The sequence below is a fragment of the Lynx rufus genome, unplaced genomic scaffold, assembly GCF_022079265.1.
Source record: "Lynx rufus isolate CCGP_SWC_20201006 ecotype Redwood Valley unplaced genomic scaffold, mLynRuf1.p SCAF_2, whole genome shotgun sequence".
In the NCBI taxonomy this organism is placed as follows: Eukaryota; Metazoa; Chordata; class Mammalia; order Carnivora; family Felidae; genus Lynx; species Lynx rufus.
Window position 1 is genome coordinate 22,320,359 of NW_025814834.1, and position 20,970 is coordinate 22,341,328.

At 37.5% G+C, this 20,970-nt stretch overlaps 1 protein-coding gene across 1 annotated transcript in view; it reads left to right on the plus strand.

Annotated features, from left to right (window-relative positions):
- The window catches only part of BARD1 (BRCA1 associated RING domain 1), an 82,875-nt gene extending 64,771 nt beyond the window's left edge, over nucleotides 1-18,104 (plus strand). Inside the window, exons 8-11 of the mRNA XM_047085255.1 lie at nucleotides 3,645-3,777; nucleotides 4,312-4,404; nucleotides 14,918-15,015; nucleotides 16,333-18,104. Coding sequence (XP_046941211.1) covers nucleotides 3,645-3,777; nucleotides 4,312-4,404; nucleotides 14,918-15,015; nucleotides 16,333-16,665 — 657 coding nt within the window. The 3' untranslated portion in view covers nucleotides 16,666-18,104. The remainder of the gene's footprint in view (nucleotides 1-3,644; nucleotides 3,778-4,311; nucleotides 4,405-14,917; nucleotides 15,016-16,332) is intronic.
- The last annotated feature ends 2,866 nt before the right edge of the window (nucleotides 18,105-20,970 follow it).

The window sequence follows — 20,970 nt, forward strand, 5'->3', positions numbered from 1 at the left end:
TAAATGTATGTTAAATGCATGAGAAAGTACTGGAGGGCCCTCCCTGATACATGCTTGCTCCTAAAACCAGGATAAGTGCTTAGTAGCTGAGTCTGAATTCCTTCAGATTCGTGATTTCCAAGTCCTGGGAGCTGCTTCAGGAAGAGCATCATGTGGAAGGAATTGGGTGATAAGTGTGTGGGGTTTGAGTGTCTTTACTTCCAATCTAGAATTTTTGTTTCATGGTTGTTGGAAGGCATTGTTTGAAATCTGAGAAGCTATCTCTAGTGACTTAAAAGGCTGTTGCTGTGTTCATTTTGTTATTTCTCTGCCCATGATCCTTTTGAGTAGCATTTTTATCCTTTTTCTTTTCATAATTTCAAACCCTATTTTTTATAAACATTAATTAAGAATTTAAGAAAAATTTTCATAAGAGTTTAATGCCATGTACATAGCAACTAATATCTATAAAATCAGGGTATTGAACCCTTGGATGTGTTCTGAACATCTTTTGAACCTCATGGTGAATAACCTCTGCTTATTCAAACCACGTGCCTCCTCACCCGCACCTCCTGCCCCCAACAGATGGGTGGCTTTGGTGGCTGTTTGCTTTATGTTGTTGTTGTTGTTGTTAATAGTATTCCTTAACTATGAGAAATTAGTGTCGGTTTCTATTTTTTGTTCAGAGTTACAAACGATGATAGGAAAATGCTTGACCCACTTTGGTGCTCTTCTTGGGCTGATGGAGATAGTATCATATGCTATATATATAGAATTGATATCTTTTCACTCTTGTATTTTGTACAGAGAACTCACTTTGCTGAAGTGGAGTTACATAAACTGGAAAGTAATGTGTTCCATTTGGAGCTATTTTTATGGCACATATTTGTATAACTGACAATTATTGAATCACTATTTTTTACTATTATTTAGTAATTGAATGATCCATCAAGTGCACTGCACTATTTTCATCTTAGGGAATGTTTACAGTGTTTAGGTTAGACATGGTTAAAGCACCTTATAACTTAGTGAATAGGAAAGATAACATATACAGAAATGTGATGTCAATATGTGTGTGATGTGTATAGCATGTCCAGTCAGACTTTTGCAACGTGAACCTCAGGTGAATAATTCAGGAAACAACATTTTTTTGAGAAAGAGAGAGAGCGAGCATGTGTATGCGAGTCAGGGAGAAGCAGAGCAAGAGGGAGAGAGACTCTTAAGCAGCCTACATGCTCAGCAATGTGGGACTCAGTCTCATGAATATGAGATCATGACCTGAGCAGAAATCAAGAGTGAGACGTTTAACCAACTGAGCCACCCAGGTGCACTTAGGAAACGGAACTTTTTTTTTCTTTAATTTTTAAAAAAATGTTTATTTATTTTGAGAGAGAGGACAGAGTGCGAGTCCGGGAGGGGCAGAGTGAGAGGGAGACACAGAATCCGAAGCAGGCTCTAGGCTCCAAGCTGTCAGCACAGATCCCAACGCGGCGCTCGAACCCACAGACCATGAGATCATGAACTGAGCTGAAGTTGGATGCCCAACTGACTGAGCCACCCAGGCGCCCCAGGAAACTGGACATCAACTTTCAGTTTTCAAATAGTTTTCAAGTTTCAATACTCAAGTGCTGAATATTGCCATTAGAAAAACCTTTCATAGAAATTTTTTTAAAATGTTGTGTATGTACTTACTTAATACATGGCAGAATTTCATTGAATATATTTTGAGCGAATGAATGATTGGAATCGATCTGTTTATAGATGTAGCTAACAGCTTAGTGTTATATGGTAGGGCATCAGACTATGAATTATCACTACATTGATATGTGAATATTTAAACACTAACTTTCTCTAATCTAGTTGTTGAACTGCACTGGTGATCAGACCTTACTGTTTCACTTTGTTCTTCAGAGCTTTTGAGAACCCCAAAATCCCATGCATACAAAGTCACACACATCGGAGGGCCTTCTGTCTTGTATTTGAAAATTACAGTACTGTGTTTGGCTTTTTATTCTTTAACACAATAGTGCTGATTTACTTTTTGTTTTCTTCTTTGCCGGGACGTTGCTTGTCTTTTATCAGGTAGCTTTTGGCTGACTCTCATTCCAGTTCCATTTGTTAAATTCTCTTGGCTGCTGTTGAAGGCATTAGCTCATTGTTTCTTTGAATCTTTCACTTAATGCTATCCATTGGTGTTTTCTCTTTATACTTGTTGTTTTTGTCTCCTGGAAGTTCTACTTCTTTCTGTACAACTGAAAATATTGGTCTTTGTTAGAGCAATTCTTTTTCATAGCTGCATTGAGTTATTACTGTTGGTGGATCTGGTCTAACTTCTGTATTTTCTTGTCTGTTTTAATTGTCTTGGTTTTGATAGGTAACTGTTTTGATGTTAAGAATTTGTTTTCTTGGGACACCTGGGTGGCTCAGTCGGTTGAGCGTCCAACTTCGGCTCAGGTCATTATCTCGTGGTCTGTGAGTTTGAGCCCCGCGGCGGGCTCTGTGCTGACAGCTCGGAGCCTGGAGCCTGCTTCGGATTGTGTCCCCCGCTCTGTCTGCCCCTCCCCCACTCATCCTCTGTCTCTCAGAAATAAACATTAAAAAGAATTAAAAAAAAAAAGAATTTGTTTTCTGTTTTTGAGCTCAGTGTTGTTAGACGCTTTAGTGTTCTTTGATTTATTTTTTTATTTTTTTTAACATTAATTATTATTGAGAGACAGGGAGACACAGAGCATGAGGAGGCGAGGGGCCGAGAGATGGAGAGACACAGACTCTGAAGCAGACTCCAGGTTCTGAGCTGTCAATATAGAGCCTGACGTGGGGCTCGAACTCACAAACAGCGAGATCATGACCTGAGCCGAAGTCGGCCGCTTAACTGACTGAACCACCCAGGCGCCTCTAGTGTTCTTTGATTTTTTTTACATAATCTCAGTTTAAAATGAAAAGACCAGAGGTGCCTTGGGTGGCTTAGTTGGTTAAGCCCCTGACTTTTGGTTTCAGCCCAGGTCATGATCTCATGGTTTGTGAGTTTGTGCCTGGCATCAGGCTTCATGCTTGCAGTGCAGAGCCTGCTTTGGATTCTCTGTCCCCCTCTCTCTGCCCCTCCCCTGCTTGCACACACTATCTCAAAATTAAAAAAAAAAAAAAGACCAAACCAAGTTTAACTTTAGTAGAATAAGTTAGTGGAGGGGAGATAGGGAATTAATAATTTTAAGTGGGTGTTTTGGGTTACTTAAGAAAAGAAGGTGGAACTCCTCATTGTCTTAGTCAGTAGAATATGCAACTCTTGATCTCAGGGTCGTGAGTTAGAGCCTCACGTTGGGTGCAGAGATTATAAATAATTTTTTTTAAGAAAGGCTTACTGGTGACAGAATGAAGTTATAAAATTCTAGAGAGATCCAGTTTAGAATCAAGGAAACAAGATGCCCTGCGTTTACATTACTATTTAGCATTTTATTCTGGGGTGAGGTGGGGAGGAAGGACTATGAATTAACTATTCAAATGCATTGAGCATTAGGTTCTGAGCCACAATTCGATGGAAATTATGGGGAATTACTAGATAGAGGAAGATAAATACTGAGATTCAAGCTTCTATCAAGTGAAAGTTAATAGGTTTCTTTAGTTTTTAAATGATTTTAACACTGTGGTATCTCCCCTTTCATTAATAGACAAACACTGGTCAGCGTAGGGATGGACCTCTCGTGCTTATAGGCAGTGGGCTTTCTTCAGAACAGCAAAAAATGCTCAGTGAGCTTGCAGTGATTCTTAAGGCTAAAAAATGTGCTGAATTCGACAGTACAGGTGAGGATTTTTATATACTTACTTATTTTTGTCTGAAAAAAGTTTTAAATAGGCAATCCTATTTTATTTGTAGAATTCCCCTCATCAATTACATGTTTTAATCATTGGGGAATGGCAGTATACTTTGAATCTTATAATCTAAAATGTTTTTACAGACCTAATTTAGTCAGGAAATGTAAAGTTTAAAGCTTTGCACATATTTTAGGACAGAACAGTGTGTCAGAAGGGCAAACTTATGTGTTTGCTAATGACAAATAAATTGTGTACAATGTAATGCTTTAATTCTTTAGTTACAATTTGAAAATAAAAGAAAAATATATGTTAATGTGGCTTTAAGATACATGGTTTATGATCTGGTTTTTCATGCTGTTGGCCAGGATGGAGAGTGATACTTAGTTTAAAAAGTCTTATATCTAAGTACACAAATGGTTGCTTTTGAAGAAAATTCAGATTATGAAGCACAGACTAGTTATAATCATTGAAGAATTTTTTTGGTATATATTTGTTTCTGTTACTTCTTTTTTTGTATTCTAGTAACTCATGTCATTGTTCCTGGAGATACAGTTCAAAGTACCCTAAAATGTATGCTTGGGATTCTCAATGGATGTTGGATCTTAAAATTTGAATGTAAGTATTAGATTTGGGAGAACTACAAAATGAATTGAGTAGATTAATTTCATTAAAAAAAAATTTTTTTTTTAATGTTTATTTATTTTTGAGAGAGACAGAGACAGAATGTGAGTGGGTTAGGGGCAGAGAGAGGGAGACACAGAAGCAGAAGCAGGCTCCAGGCTCTGAGCTGTCAGCACAGAGCCTGATGTGGGGCTCGAACTCACGAGCTGTGAGATCATGACCTGAGCTGAAGTCGGATGCTCAACTGACTGAGCCACCCGGGCACCCCAATTAATTTCATTTTTTATGGTGTACTACTGCCAATAATTATTTAAGGAACTTAACGCTAATTTTTCTTACCTCCGGTTAGTCGCTACAGTTTGAAAAAGCTTCCTATGTTGGTGGTATTGTTTAGATGTTCTTGGTGAGTGTCCACAGAATTTTTTAGTCTTTTTTAAAGTTTTTTTTTTCACAATAGGAACTATTTTAATAAAGAGTAAATGGGTTTTAAGCTTCCAGCAATCCAACAATATATGTAACTTAAACACATTTTAAATATACTACCATGACATGAAATAATTTGTTGCTTTTGCCTTATGATTTCTAAAAACTGTGCATGCTTTCTTAGTGATCCAGTATATTCTAGGAAGCTGTTAGGAGTTAGACTGCCTTGTACTCCCTGATTTGGGGCGATTGCACCAGCCATTATCCAAACTCTTACCTGCTTCTGGTTGGTCCAGCACCACCACCTGCAGAGCTGCCTTCTACCTCCCCTGCTCTCACTTGATTGCTTTTCCTGACCTTGGATTCACTTAGGACTTCAGACAAAAAGAAAGCTCATATGGAGTTACTTCCTATTCTTCAGTAGCTAAAGTATCTACTTTTTTTTTTAATTTTTTTTTTTTTCAACGTTTTTTTATTTTTGGGACAGAGAGAGAGACAGAGCATGAACGGGGGAGGGGCAGAGAGAGAGGGAGACACAGAATCGGAAACAGGCTCCAGGCTCTGAGCCATCAGCCCAGAGCCTGACGCGGGGCTCGAACTCCCGGACCGCGAGATCGTGACCTGGCTGAAGTTGGACGCTTAACCGACTGAGCCACCCAGGCGCCCCTAAAGTATCTACTTTTGATACGATGGCTGAAGTAGGACAACGTGTGTACCTTTTCTGTTAACTAATTTGTTAGAAAAGAGTAATGGCTGTAAACAGGTTGCCCGGGGAGTCTTGTGAGGATGCAGCTGAGCGTCTGGACCCCAGTGGTGGGTACATCACACAGGGCTACACATGTGATTAAATTGTATCGATCTGCACACACTCGTGTGCACGCATGTAGCTGAGTGCGTGTATAACTATGAAATCAGAATAAGCCCTATAGGTTGTATCAGTGTCAGATTCTTCTGTAGTGTGTGGGGTGTTAACATTGGACACTGGAGGAAGGGCGGCGCATGGACATCTCTGCATCCTCCTAGGAATCTGTAATTATTTCAGGTTAAAAAGTTAAAAAAGAATAGTATTTTAAATGAAACTTTCTTTGTAAGAAGCAAATGATGGATTAGAATTAGCTTTAAGAAACTTTATGTTTTGGCTTTGTGCTTTGAAGGTTTTATGATAGAAATGCTTGATTTACCAAGATCTTAATTGTGTTACTAATTTAATCTCAGTTTGAAATTAATTTGGTTTGTAGAACAGTTTCCCTTTCGCAGTTGGTATTCATGTCCTTTTTAAAGGCAGCCGCCACTTTCCTTGCGATGCCCGTGTCCACCCAGGGGTCAGACCCAGCTGAGGCTATGACTAGCACTGCCACTCATCTGTTCTCGTCCCTAACTGTTACTAGTCTCTCCTTTAGTCTCTCCTGGTCATGGCCAATTTAAGAAGTATAATAAGCAATTGGACTGGGTTATTACGTACATAGAAAAAAAATTTCTGCTTTACTCTTATTTTTGAACCTCTTTTTACCTTTCAAATCTGTGGCAAGTTTTATTGGGCTTCAGTCATTTTAAAACATTGATTTAAAATGGTTCCATGATGGTAGATGCCGTTTTACCGAACCTGCTGCAGAAATTTTGCCAGTGGTTATCAGAAGGAGTGGGTTTTCATAATAATAAGGTCTTAACAATGAAGAAGTCGTGTGAAATTTTGAATGTTAAGGCATTGCCGGTTAAGTCTAGTTCTTGTGAATATGTTCAACTTGCATCTGGTTAAATATATAGGCTACGTGATTGGTTTCCATAAAATCTGCCTTTAAGAAATGGAAGTTTTGTCAGTTTAATGGCTTAGCCATGTCATTTTTATAGAATCACCATGGACTCAGACTGACTCAATAGTGTGCTATTTGGTGATTCTCAGTCGTGAATAACACTCCAGTGTCAGTGCTTCTGTAGGATAAGGGATGCATGGGATCTCTTATTGAAGTTCATATGCTTGTACTTTCTAACACAGAATCCAAAGAGAAATAGGGTCAGATTTTAAGACAGTTACTGTAAATAGTCACTGGGTGTATCAACAGAAGGCAAGAAACTGCAAATACCTTCTCTTCTAGTCTTTATTTCTCACTACATTGATCTTAGTGTCAGACGCGTCAGTTTGATTTTTAAAAATGTTCAAATCTATTCAAAACTGTCTGAAAACATCCACATTGAAGAAAGATGAGGTGGACCAAAGCTTTCAAAATTAATTGTAAAGATTTATGACTTATTAAAACTAGGTCTTGTGTTTGAAGATATCCATTAGCTTGCTGGTAGACAAAATCTTTATTGGCTTAACTATACAGAAATGTCACTATTATCTTTTTATGGGATTTTCCATAAACCAAGAAGATTCAAGTGGGATTGTTTTTTTTTTTTTTTTTTTTTTTTTTTTTTTGAGGGGAAGTGGCACAAGGGCGGGAGGGAGAGAAGAGAAAGAGAAAGAGAAAGAGAAAGAAAAAAGCAAGCAGGGCTCACCTGAAGTAGGGCTCATGTACACCTAAAGCAGGCCTCAAGCTTATCCAAAACAGGGCTTGAGCTCTCCCAATGTGAGACTCGAACTCATAAACCATGAGATCATGACCTGAGCCGAAGTCAGATGCTTAACAACTGAACTACCCAAGAGTCGTCAAGAGGAAATTTTATCTAAACTTTTCTCTGTGGATAATTGACTCATTTAACAAATTAAACAAATTTAAACAAACGAACACTAAAGAATTACTGCTAAATTTAATTATTGGATATTTTCTGTTTAACCGTGTTTTGTCTTACTTGGTCCATCTCTTATTTTTTCCATGTGATATGTGAGAGTATATTACAGTGTCGTAGTTAATGCATATACCAACAAAGATTCTGAGATTAAGCCATAGTGATACTATTGTACCAGCCATCTGTTTTGTAGTTTTTATTTCGTAGAAATGGGAAATAGAGATAGGAAAAGTTCCTTAAGATTAAATTTTAGGGCTTAAGCCCTGGTCTGGTGCCAGTTCCTCACAGGCAACGTAGAACCATCATTGTACAAAGGTTGTTAAAACATGTCTAGAATGAAAAAAACAGAAGATGCGTGAATACGTAATTTTTATCGTCCTTCTAGACTGTAAGGTGGAACTGCATGCTAAAGATGTAACCTAGCCTTCAAAAGGGGGAAACATCTTTTACTGACCTGTCCTTGTAGTACCCTGCTTTCAAAATTTCCTCCAGCCTAACCTTTAAAAAAAAAATTTCTTTTGTCTCTTCATTTCTCATCTCAGTGTGAAGAGGAGAGCAGATGGCTGTCATCTTTTCTTTAGTAATCTCTCTCTCTTGCCCACTCTCATCTCAGTTTAAATACAGTTGCTGCTGGAGAAGGTTTGAAATTCCTTAGCACCAGAGGGCATTGCTCGGGGAACGTGCCCAACATTTTACATTGGGCTTGTGTCTGTGAGGTGAGGAGGCACCACATAGGGTACTTTGTTTTTGCTTTTGTTTTTGTTTTAGTTGAGGATGATGGAGCCTAAAAGACAATCCTTATACCATCATATAACCTCGTAGTCAGGTTAACAGACTCACACTTTTCCATTACAATGTTTCTTCAAATTTTATTCACTTCAGTAAAATAGAATCTGTTCAGTTCTATTTAAACTTTGCTAATTACCAAAAAGTAAATATACCAAAGCATTCTGTCAACTAAGATTGATAGGCAACTTCATGCTTACAGAAATCCTTCACCAAAAATGCTCTGAGGATTATTTTTTTTAAGAAGTAACATCTTTCGGGGCACCTGTGTGGTCCAGTTAGGTAAGCCTTTGACTTCGGCTCAGGTCATGACCTCACAGCTCGTGAGTTCAAGCCCTGCACCGGGCTCTCTGTGCTGACAGCTCGGAGCCTGGAGCCTGCTCGGTTTTTGTGTCCTCCTCTCCCTGTCTGCCCCTCCCTCATTCATGCTCTGTCTCTCTGTCTGTCAAAAATAAATAAACATTAAAAAAAAAAAAAAGAAATAACATCTTTTGATCTAATAGCCCCACTTCTGAGAATTTGTCCTAAGCCAGAAATATGGAAAATAACATTTTCATTGTTATTTCTAATAGCAGGACATAGGGGGAATAAATATGAAAGAATTAAGAAAAGTTTAAAGATAGTTTCTGAAAAAAAAATCATGTTATTATATGATAATGGTTACATTTGAAGTATTATAAAAAAGGATTGTTTACATTTTAAAAAAGCAAAAAACAATTATATCTTCACTTTTACCCTAGGTAAATGTGTGAAAGCATACAGGCAAAGGAACAATCAAAAGAAAACTTGTGGATTAATAGGCAGAGTCCTATTTGTAACACTTTTGAAAGCAATGTGTGTCGGTTGGGTGAAATCCATGCTCTCTGGAAGAAATTTAGCTTCTCAAATTTGAATAGCAATTAGAAAGTATATCTTCTTTTTCAACTTTCCAAAGATTAATTGTATAGGTAAGAGCTTCAGTGTTTATCAGGGAAATTAGAACCTGTGTGTATATTTCTGTAGTCTAACATGCCAGATCTTTTACACCTGTTCTCTAGACTACCAAGGACATTTTGTTATGGTGATTGTCCTGCCAATCAAAGAGGAAATTCCTACATACATAAACTTTAAATATATGACTAAAAAAGAATACCAAGTATGAATTTTTAAATTATTTTATTAAGAAGAGATTTTGGATATTAGACTGAGTTTGATCTTTAACCACAACTCTAAAAAGGGAATTATTTTGATATTATGAATAATACAGGGTTTTAGAATTGATACCCATATTTTGCCTAAGAAAATTTTATGATACAGCCTATAATACATTTTTAAGATAGAATTTGACCTGCTTCTCAATATACATTAAGTAAAATAAATAAATTCAGCATACTATCCCATGAAAAAATCTGTTTTTATATATAAATATGTTTGTAGTTAGAATACTGGCCTAAAAAGTAGCCAGAAATAGCCAGTTGTTAACTGGTATTTATATAGAATTACAAAACCTAATGATCTGCCGTAGTGGTTCCTGTGATATCCCAAGTCTAGATGTTGATGATGGCCTGAGTGGAACACTGAGCATTTATTTTATATTTTCAGCCTTCATTTCATTGTCCTTCCACTCTTTTCTGTGGCATTTTGTAATATGGGACTTATTTCTTCTTGTACTGGCCACCCAGGTTTTCAGAAATTGCAGGGAGAGCATAAGTTGTTTTTCCATTTTTTTGTCACAGTTGTGTAAGGTTTCCTGTGATGATTTCCTTTTTTCTAAAGGTTAGTGATATCATAGGCTCTTTGCTTAAAAAGCCCAATTGAAAGGCATTTGAAAAATAAATTATTTTGTTTGTACAATTTGGATATTCATTTTTAATAGAGTCAGAGGGTAAATTCTTCAATATTTATTTTACTAATATTTTGAGTTCCATAAGTGTCCACTTTGGATATAATGACATATTTATTAGGACTTAATTTTGACATAGAATGATGTTTGATTCTGTATTTTATTTGTTTATTTTTTTAAGACATTACATATTGGCTGAGAGTGATCTTTAATTCTGAAATTTTCAGTGCTATTTCAGCTATGGATAGCTCCAGAAAAATAGCAGTTCTTTAAAATAAGGGTTTATTTACTGCTCTAGGTTTTGAAGAAAAAGAGCAGATTCTATAGCCCTTCATGGAGGGGTAGTTTCCCCCTCTGGACATTTAACAGACCTCCATGTCAAAGCTTTATTCCATCTTCATTGTATTCTGTAATCATTTGTGTATAGCTGTGGTTTCAAGGACCCCTTTTTTCCTACTCCTTCCCATTTCCATGATGTAAAACTAGATTTTTCCCCCCTTCTAAAACTAGATTAAGATAAAGCTGATTAAGCTTAGTATAGATTCACAAACATCATCAGCGGTTTGTGAAAATACACATTCATTGATATATGTGATGTTATGAGATGTAGGAGGTTAAGAGTGGTTACTAGAGATTTAGAATGAAGGAATATTTTTCTGTATAGTACAAGCTTCTCTTAAAGCCACTGTAGCCCAGAATCCATAGGCTGCATTACTATGCAAAGATTCCAGGCTTTACTAAGGTAGCCAGAGCTACCTTAATGACTGAGTTAATGACTTTGAGTTAAGCAGCACTTGGGGAATTGGGCTGCTTTCCCATATATAAAAAAAGTAATAAGATCGGGGCCAAAGGAAAGCTTACCTGAAATGGTAGACATGATCAGGAATATATCTGGGCTAAAAGAATTTCTGAGTTTTAATAAAACCGGTACTTCATTCCTATATTTCTGAAAATGGTAGTTTCAGTCAAAATCCCAAAACAATGAACATGTGAAAAGGAAGAAAGGATCTAAACTTTTTATAAGGATAGTGGCTGGACACATTATAAAGTGTCTATCATTCTGGCATATGTAGAAATCTGTGTTTACATAAATAACATAGCTTATTCACCTAGTTATTTCAGTTTGGAAATTATTAGCTGAGAAAGCTAATAAGTGGTCTTGTATATGCTGCTTATTTCTTCAAAAGAGAGGATAAAGGATAAGTTCTTTCTGCTGAACTATTTTAGTGACGGATGGTGGAATAATGACGACTTTGCCAAGTACATGGTATAAACATAAAACATTTTTTGGTTAAATTTTAAGAACTATCTTTTAATTGGAGGAAAGTGGCCTATTTTTAAAATTTTTTTAATGTTTATTATTTTTGAGATAGATAGCAAGCAGGGAAGGGGCAGAGAGAGTGAGAGAGAGAATCCCAAGCAGGCTTCTCGATATCGGCACAGAGACCAACACAGGGCTAGAACCCACAAACTGCGAGATCATGACCAGAGCGGAAATCAAGAGTCAGACGCTCAACCGACTGAGCCACCCATGTGCCCCAGAAAGTGGTCTATTTTTAAATTTTGACATACATATAGAGAGAATAAGCATTACAATATATATATATATTGTATTTTGGATGATTTTATGTCAGTGGATGTTATGAAAGTTCTGATACTTTGTTTAACACAGAAGATGGGTTTAAGAATTTTTGCTGCAGTTTGCTTAACTTTTTATTGAATAAATAAAAATTTGTAAATACCATCCATTGTTTTGACTTGTTAATTAGGTCATATTTTGCCTGGTAGATTCTTCCATTTCATTGATGATGTTAATGTCTCACTTTAAATTGCTGAAAGTTTCTTTTTTTTTTTTAGTAAATCTTGGTTTACCTCAAAAGAGGTTCACTAGAAAATTGACACGAATTTGTAATTTTTGTAAATGTCGAGAAGAGTAGCAACTTAGGCATCAGATTAAGTAAAATCATTGATTCACTGAAAACAAAGCCAAATGCATTGTTCGCCCCATACCCCCTCCCCCAGGATAGTCGGCACTTTTTGCCATTTGTTATACTTTTTGCTAATCTCTTAAAAAATATGGATCCGGGGCGCCTGGTTAAGCGTCCGACTTCAGCCAGGTCACGATCTCGCGGTCCGTGAGTTCGAGCCCCGCGTCAGGCTCTGGGCTGATGGCTCAGAGCCTGGAGCCTGTTTCCGATTCTGTGTCTCCCTCTCTCTCTGCCCCTCCGCCGTTCACGCTCTGTCTCTCTCTGTCCCAAAAATAAATAAAAAACGTTGAAAAAAAAATTAAAAAAAAAAATATGGATCCTCCTACTTAGTCATCTATTAAGTGGTTATATGACTTATTGTAAGAGAGGTACAATACCTTAAATTGGTGTAGAAAATGCCTGGCATTTCCTTAGATGCTTCATTTTTTTTTTTTTTTTTAAACAAAGAGTAAAGCTTAAAGAAGAAAAAAGATTAAAAAAACTGCTCTAGGAATTGGAAGATATCAGAGTTCTCATCTCCATTGTGTCACTGAGAAAACTGCTTAAATCTCTTAAGACTTCAGTCTCTATCTGAAATGAAGAGGTCGATTAGACAAAAGCATCAAGAGTTTCAAATTGGCAGCCTGAGGACCAGAGCAGATACCACTTATGTGGACCAGCTCTGTCCCATGTAGCCATTCAAGTTTCAAGTTTCCTGTACATTTCCTAGTGGTTGCAGTCTCCCCAGCTTCCTACCACTTAACATGATGTTCCTCACACATTTACCTAATCTGAGGGCCCTCGGAGACACTCGAGTTGCAACCCTTGGACTAGATGTCACTCCTGACTTTCAAAAATTGATGTTTTCTGTGCTGTGACAGCAATTAACAATACTTAGTCATCATTCAAACATGTTATTAAAGACCTGGACACTATTCTTTAATTTTCAGGGGGAAAATGCTTTATTTTCTTCTTTAACTTGATATAAGTGGCACAGAGAGTTGGCAGATTGTTGCTTAGAATAAGAGAACATCAGAGGAATGTATTCTTAATTCAACTCACTAATTAGAGCAATGGATTTTCCTGTCTTACCCTATAGAACTGTACTGAGCATCTGCTATAAAGCTGTAAGTTTTATGATTTGGGGCACCTTCCCACTACAGAAGCACTGAAACGGCCATGCTGCCCTGTTTGTGACTGCCCTGGGCAGTTTGTGACATTCTTGTGTCTGCTGATTGATACTAATGCCAGCACGGTGCCAGGATCAAAAGATACCAGTGTAATAAATAAGGCTTTTTTGACAGTTTAAATAATCAACCAAATAAATTTGCAGAATGGGTAAGCAGCCGGCATAGGCACAGCCCATTTATTTATCCTTGTAGTTAGACATTTGCCATTCACTTGTTACAGTAGTTACCATGGGAGTATTCAGTCCTTGACTTTATATGCTGGCATGTTCATCTAAAGATACTGATAGGAATGTTCTGCAGAGCTATAGGAAAGGAGGTTTAGGAAGCGGGGGGGTGGCTCATGCTGAAGACATAAGAAGTAAAAAAAAATATTCACATGTAAAATAATGAGTTTAAGGTAAGTCCACGATTTAGATTGCTAATGTTTTTTAGGTTGGTTTTTAATATAGAAACAGTATATGATGTAAGCACACTGGCAGTGTCTCTGGTATGATACTTTGACCTAGTCAAAATTTTTGAGACTCCTTTTCAATAGACAGTACATATTTTAATATTAGCTCCATTAGAAAGATAGTTTTTTACTCAGTGGGCAATTATTAAAAATTACAGTATTTTTAAAATGCAATTTTTATGCAATGCAGAAACCCAACAGTTTTTATAGAACCATTATATTTATGATAAGTTAGTGAGAATAATAAGATTCAGAAATTCATCATAACAAACTTGGCTAAATATGAATTTTGTATTAAAAACATTGGGAGAAGGCACACCAAAGCATAAGCAAAACTAACAAATTAATAATCACATGATAGGGAATTATAGATATCCCAGAGTTGAATGTTGAATTTGAATATACGTTATTAATAGTCCCAGGTTAAGAAAAAAGTTCAGTCTCTTGACAGAGCTCTGCTTTTGGAGAGATGGAGAATTCGGTTGTTAAAATCTTCCGATTTTATATATTAAAGCAGCATCTTGGATCATCTCTATTGAAACATCTCTAAAGCATTTGGCATATTCTCCAAGTCGTCCGTGGACTGGAGACTTCAATTGTGTACCTGTCAAATCCCAGACCTGTCCCAGGCTCTGGGACAAGCACTGTAGTGTCCCTACTGGGTGGCCAGCTGAGCTAGGTGTGTGGACCCCCTGAAGAATCTAACAGGAGGGTAGACCCAGGCCTGGAAATGAGAGGTGCTGCTGGTAGGCCCTCAGGTTCAAACCATTGTGGGTTGCACTACATGAGGGACTTTTTATTCACCTTCATTTTGGTAATTGGTATAAATAAAAATTTAGATTTGTATAATTGCTGTGAACAGCGTATTGATGTAGGTTTCTCAGAAAAGAAACTAAAATTAGTGTTCAGTACTACTTCATTGTTCAGTCCTCTGAAGGAAAGATTTTTTTATATTTTCTTTATGTGGAAAACATTTTTAATCATATTTTGTTTTAACATAAATAAGGTGTCTGTTTCTGTTTCAGAACAATACTTAAAACAGTGATGGAGAAAAAAAGTCATTAGGTAAATTGTTTCAGTAAGAAACAAATACTCACTTGATATTTATTTTCCTTTTATCCTTTTTTTTTTTTTTTGTTAGGGGTGAAAGCATGTCTACAAAGAAAAGCATGTGAACAAGAGGAAAAGTATGAGATTCCTGAAGGACCACAGCGAAGCAGGCTCAACAAAGAACAGCTGGTATTTTTCTTTTGTTACTACTTTCATTGTTCTTATTATAACTTTATATCATCACCATCAGGAAAAACTTCTCTTGCCCTTTCAACAAGTACAGGTGACTGATTAAAATTTTAATTGTGCTTATTTCAAGCACTTGATTCTGAGAGATGATCACAATGAGCAGTAAAACCCAGAAGGTGATAATTTCATACTGTTAATGGATTGTTGGCATCTTGAACATTCCCATAAACCTTTCAGAATCTGGGGAGAAGTCTCAGATGCAGAAAGTCACTTGAAAGAAGACTTACGGCTGCTGCTTGGATTGAGTTCCCATATGTCTTTATTGCCACATACTGCAGGTTTAATGGATGCTATTCCATTATCCTGTGTACATATATATATTAGAAATGACGAAGAAGAATTTTCGCAGAAGGCAACTGTGAAACTTCTTTATTCAATAGAACACAAAGAAATGTGTTTCATAGCTAATTGGATCCCTAGCCATGGCATCATAACATACTCTACCCCGGGGCGCCTGGGTGGCGCAGTCGGTTAAGCGTCCGACTTCAGCCAGGTCACGATCTCGCGGTCCGTGAGTTCGAGCCCCGCGTCGGGCTCTGGGCTGACGGCTCGGAGCCTGGAGCCTGTTTCCGATTCTGTGTCTCCCTCTCTCTCTGCCCCTCCCCTGTTCATGCTCTGTCTCTCTCTGTCCCAAAAATAAATAAACGTTGAAAAAAAAAAAATTAAAAAAAAAAAAAACAACATACTCTACCCCAAGGAATATGTATCTGGAACCCTGGAGGCCACCCTCCCGCCAGGACTGTCCTGGAGACGTGAGGTTGGTAACATATAGAGACCTGAGTAAGGATGGGCAGAACTGGATAAAGATCCAGAGAAATGATGTTACTCCTATAATTTTATTAAATGTAGCCCAGGATCCCTGAAGCACATTTCAGATACCCTAGGAGTTCTTGAGGCTTTAAGTCCCACCAAATATGAATAACATTCTGTTAAAAGAAGTGTGATGAGCACTGTTTGTTTGCTTTTTAAAATACATACCCGCACACACTCATTCCCACACGCATACACGAAGCACACCTAAAATCTGAAGGGGGGAAACTACCTGAGATGGTGACTCAAGGAAGAAATCATAAATAGGAAATCTATAAAGCGAAGTCTTTTTCCTGACCCAATAGTGTACTTGAAATGCAGCTTATCCCAGCACTTCTTTGAAGCAGCTTAACTGCTCATGACTATTTATCTTTATTTTCCTCATTCCTATGCAGTGTTTTTAAATGTTTTCATCTGCTTTTAACAAGTTTTTTCTTGTTATTTCAGTTGCCAAAGCTGTTTGATGGCTGCTACTTCTATTTTGGGGGAGCCTTCAAACACCATCCAAAGGACAACCTTGTTAAGCTTGTCACTGCAGCTGGGGGCCAGGTTCTCAGTAGAAAGCCCAAGCCGGACAGCGACGTGACTCAGACCATCAATACTGTCGCGTACCATGCGAAAGCTGACTCCGATCAGCGCTTCTGCACGCAGTATATCATCTTTGAGGATCTGTCTAACCATCGCCCAGAGAGGGTGCGGCAGGGCAAAGTCTGGATGGCTCCTTCCAGCTGGTTTATAGATTGTGTGATGTCCTTTGAGTTGCTCCCTCTTGACAGCTAAATATCGCACCGGATTAATGTTTCAAATTGAACTTACACAGTGTGAGACCCAGCCATTGCACTGTTTTCATCATATACATGTTTACAAATAGGTAGACTCATTCATGCACGTTTTTTCCTTGAATTAAAAAAAAAAAAAAACAAACTTATGCCAGATTAGGAATTCATTCTGTGTTTGCCATTTAGATGCTGAGATTGCTTTGAAGGATGTTTCTTTTTAAAACTGGTGTATGTTTTGATTCATCATGTCTTTATTCAAATTATCAGCTATTAAAGATTAAGGAGAGAGTTTCAGAACTATGGGTTAAATATACAAGTAGTATCATTATCATCTCAGCCTTTTAATGTTCTTTGATGAAAAAAAATCCACACTTGCTGCCACCAGCAAAAATACTTCCCATCCTTTGGTGAACAAGGAATATTGTCAAATAATTGATTCTGGCTTTATTGTAATGAAAGTAGAGTACCTGGTCCCAATGTACCACCACAGGTGTTAAATTCTTCTGTCTACAATTGTCGTCATCTTACGTTGTGTTTAGTTTCTTATAATGTACGTGGATGTCAGTTCCTACATTTTTATCCCTTTTTATCTATTCATCAAGAAATCATGACTTAAACCATAACATTATTCTTTGGTGGTGAAAACATTGGGCTTATGGTACATATTTTTATTGTATATGCTTGCTTATTGTTAGCTATCACTTTGTAACTGTTTCTCTACAGTATATGTATGTATAGATACACTTAGAGTATATGAGTGTATATATACATATATATAAATACATATACACACTTAGAGCATTTTCTTTAACACATTTTAGTATCAATATTGCTTAGAAGGTCTTACTAGACTAGCAAATTGTCAATCAAATATTAACAAATTAGGAACCAGTCTTTCTCTGGTAGACCTTGCTATATATGCTAAAATAATTGTTTTTGAAGGTCTTAATTTCTTTTTTTGTAAAGTTTTTTTTTTTTTTTTCTCCACTTTAGATTGCTGTGGAGGCAGAAGTTGGGGATTACTTGATTTAGAACAGATTTTTGTCCATGTGATACATAAGGCTCTAACAGTAAGTCTAAGGGTAGGAGTGGGAAGGACTTACTTCTCATACCAAAACAGTTAAGGTTTGATGAGAAGAGTGGACAGGACACCACCTGAGAACAGGAGGCCTGGGGGAGGTTCCTCTGATTGAAGTGTTCTCATTTGTGAATGAATCGACAAGGTAAATGAGATCATTTAAAAATATTCTTTAAGAAGCAGAATTCTTGAGTAAGTCTCCCTAGAAATTGAATCTAGTGCTAATATTAAAGACATAGGAAGGGAGACACTGTGGGCCCGGCCAGGTTTGGTCCCTGGTGGGCTAGAGAACAGTTTAAGTCCTGGATGAGAATACTGAGAGTGTGAAGTTAATAAACCTATTAAAGTTCATTTATTTGTAAGTTTGAGATTCTGCGGATTATTTAAAAATACATTTTACTGTAATTCCTCTTTTGACATGTTACTTTTCCATATCAAGAAATACATTATGTAAATGCAGTGATAAACTGTGGACCCTGACCTTCAAGGATGAATCGGCTCTGAAAAAGCTCTCCAACCAGTAATGTGTTTGTCCCACATTTCATCCTAATGGAGAATGATGAACACCATAGCACCAAACAAATCTGAGGGGTTAGATAATGTCTGGATTACATAATTTAAGACTCTCTGGGATTTGGGTTGTCATTTTTGACTTATAACTGACTTTTAGTCACTTTCTATTGCCTCATTGGTCACATTTCCTAGACAGGTTTGTGTGTGTTCCTCTGATTTGAATCCCTGTTTGTGAAACAACTTTGACGGTTGTTTCGTCGCTCACTCTCCTTCAGTCATTTTCTGGGTTTATCCTCCCTCTCCCTTCGTTCTACTGTGTCTACCACTAGTAAACAGTTGTTTTGTAGTTTTTCTTTGGTTTCTTTAAATATATTTTGACAGCAGTTGGTTGATGTTAAGCTGTTAAATCTTGTGATTTCCGTATAGATACACTTGTAACTGTTTCCATTTTTTGATCATAGATTCCAGCTTCTTTTTTATTTACTACAAATCATTAAAGTTACTTGTGTTTCTGTGTCTCTGCATCTTCTATAGAAGTAGCTCATTCTGCACCGTTGAAGAACAACACAGGTTACAAGACCTGTGCTAACAAAAGCTTATCTTTTGGGACATTAATGCATTGCAATTAATTTTGGATAGAAATATTTCTAAAGTATATTAGGCACTTTATTACGTTACATAAATTTGTCTGAATACAATGTAACCTCGATAGTTGGAATCCTCATTAAGGGCATCAGTTATTACAGGATGATTCCTTCATGGTTCCGTTAAAGCCAGAGGGTAGGTGGCTTGGCCACAGTATTACACATGGCTGCTTTCTAGTTCTGCCTGCGTTTTGTAGTTTTTTTTCCCCCTTGGCAGCCGCTACTTTGTCACTACTTATCTGTTCCCGTTAATACTTTACCCTAACTTTTTTTTTCTTTTGACTTGCTAAGGAATGAAAACCAGGTGGGAAGTATACTAGAATTACGAGCAAAATGGGGATAAAGAATGTGTGAGGGTTTTGGTGATTCACCCATGAGTTAGATACTTCAATTTTGTAGATAAGATTTACCATTTACTCTACCTATCTTGACTTCTTTAGAGACTGCTTTGTGAATTTGGTGATTAGGTGACCTCTGTATGTTTTGGGAGGTTTGATGTTCCTGTGGGACTAAGAAGATTCAGGGAGGGGCAGTCACGTTGCACATTACCTGTAATTATCTCCTTAGGTTGGGGCAAAAACAGTGTCCGTTGTGATTTGAAAGTTCATGGACCTCATCACAGTCACAGATGTATATTCTCTTCTATAACCAGAACACATTAAAATGACAGGAAATAATATTTAAGACTGTAAGCCACTTTTTTGTTTGAAGATGGACTGCCCTACAAATTGTGAACTTGACGTATGATTTTGTCATCAAATCACCCAATAAGTAAAAACTAAGCAATTATAATTTTTTTTTTTCAGTCAGCTAACACATATTATGTTTGGCTACTTAGTTGTATACTGTCTTATGAATTAAGGATTGCTGATTATTTGTGTGCCTTTCTAAGGCACATACTGCACCTTTTGATAACTGGAAGTTGTTAATTAGGATGGCATTGTGGGAGAAGTGGGGAAGGCACCAGACTATTCTGTGACCTGGCTTAGAAGGTGGATGACTAACTCTCCAGACCCAAGGAGGATTCCTTTGGCCCTCAGTGCTCCCATATGCCTGTGCAGGCCACTTCCAGAAGGTCAGTAAGCCTACTGTCAGGCTTGGAGATTGGATTAAAGATACTGGGGGGGGGTGTGTGGATGGGGGGGGTGGTGAGAGGGCATGACTCCTGTGCAGGCTTTGAAGTCTGTTAGACCTGGATTTGTGTATCATCCCTTTACTAGTTTAGCTAACCTGTGTCTGCGTTTATCAAGTGGGAAAAATGCTCCCCATCTCACGTAGACGTAAAGATGGAAAAAGCATTGAGCACCTTGTTTGTGGCACTCACAGGATCAACCTCCTGAAACCTTGGTGAGCAATATACATCAGAGGCCGTTCTAAAAGCAGCTCATTAAAAGGTGGCTTTGGGTAGCAAGGCTCATCTCAGTCCTGAGTAGTCCTGCCTGTTGTCCCCAGCCTCTGCTCTACTGTTTGCTGTCCTGTCTTCACGTTGCTGGGGTTAGTCTTAACAATGAGGACCTGGCCTGTCTAATTTCTCACCTCTGACCTCTCTCCCCATCTCTGAAGTGTCCCCATCTGTGTGGCCTATCCTGCCCATTCAGCGAACACTTGATTTAGCTTTCATCCCATGGATGCATCTATTTTGGGTACCAGGATTGCTTGGGTCTCCACACTTGAGATACACACCCCTTTATTCATTTACTTGGGTTTTGGACATACTAAGTTAATCTACAACCCAGAAAAATCGCTGTTACCATTCTTACCTTTTTTTTTTTTCCCTTTTCAAGTGCACACAGCTTTTATAACTAAGGAATAAAACCCTGAATATACTTTGACTTCCCATATTTTTCCATGTGATTAAATATTCTTGTATGTAATTTCCAATAGTTGTAGCCTATCAACAGGATGATGATAATTTAAATCCCTGCTATTGTATATTTGGGTTATTTCAGTTATAGGTAAGTCTGTATAAACATTGTTGTGATAAACATAGGTCCTGGGGGAAGGAGGAGGTTTTCTTTACAATGTCAAGCTAAGTTACCACCTGTCGTTACTATCTCTAAAAAATGCAGTG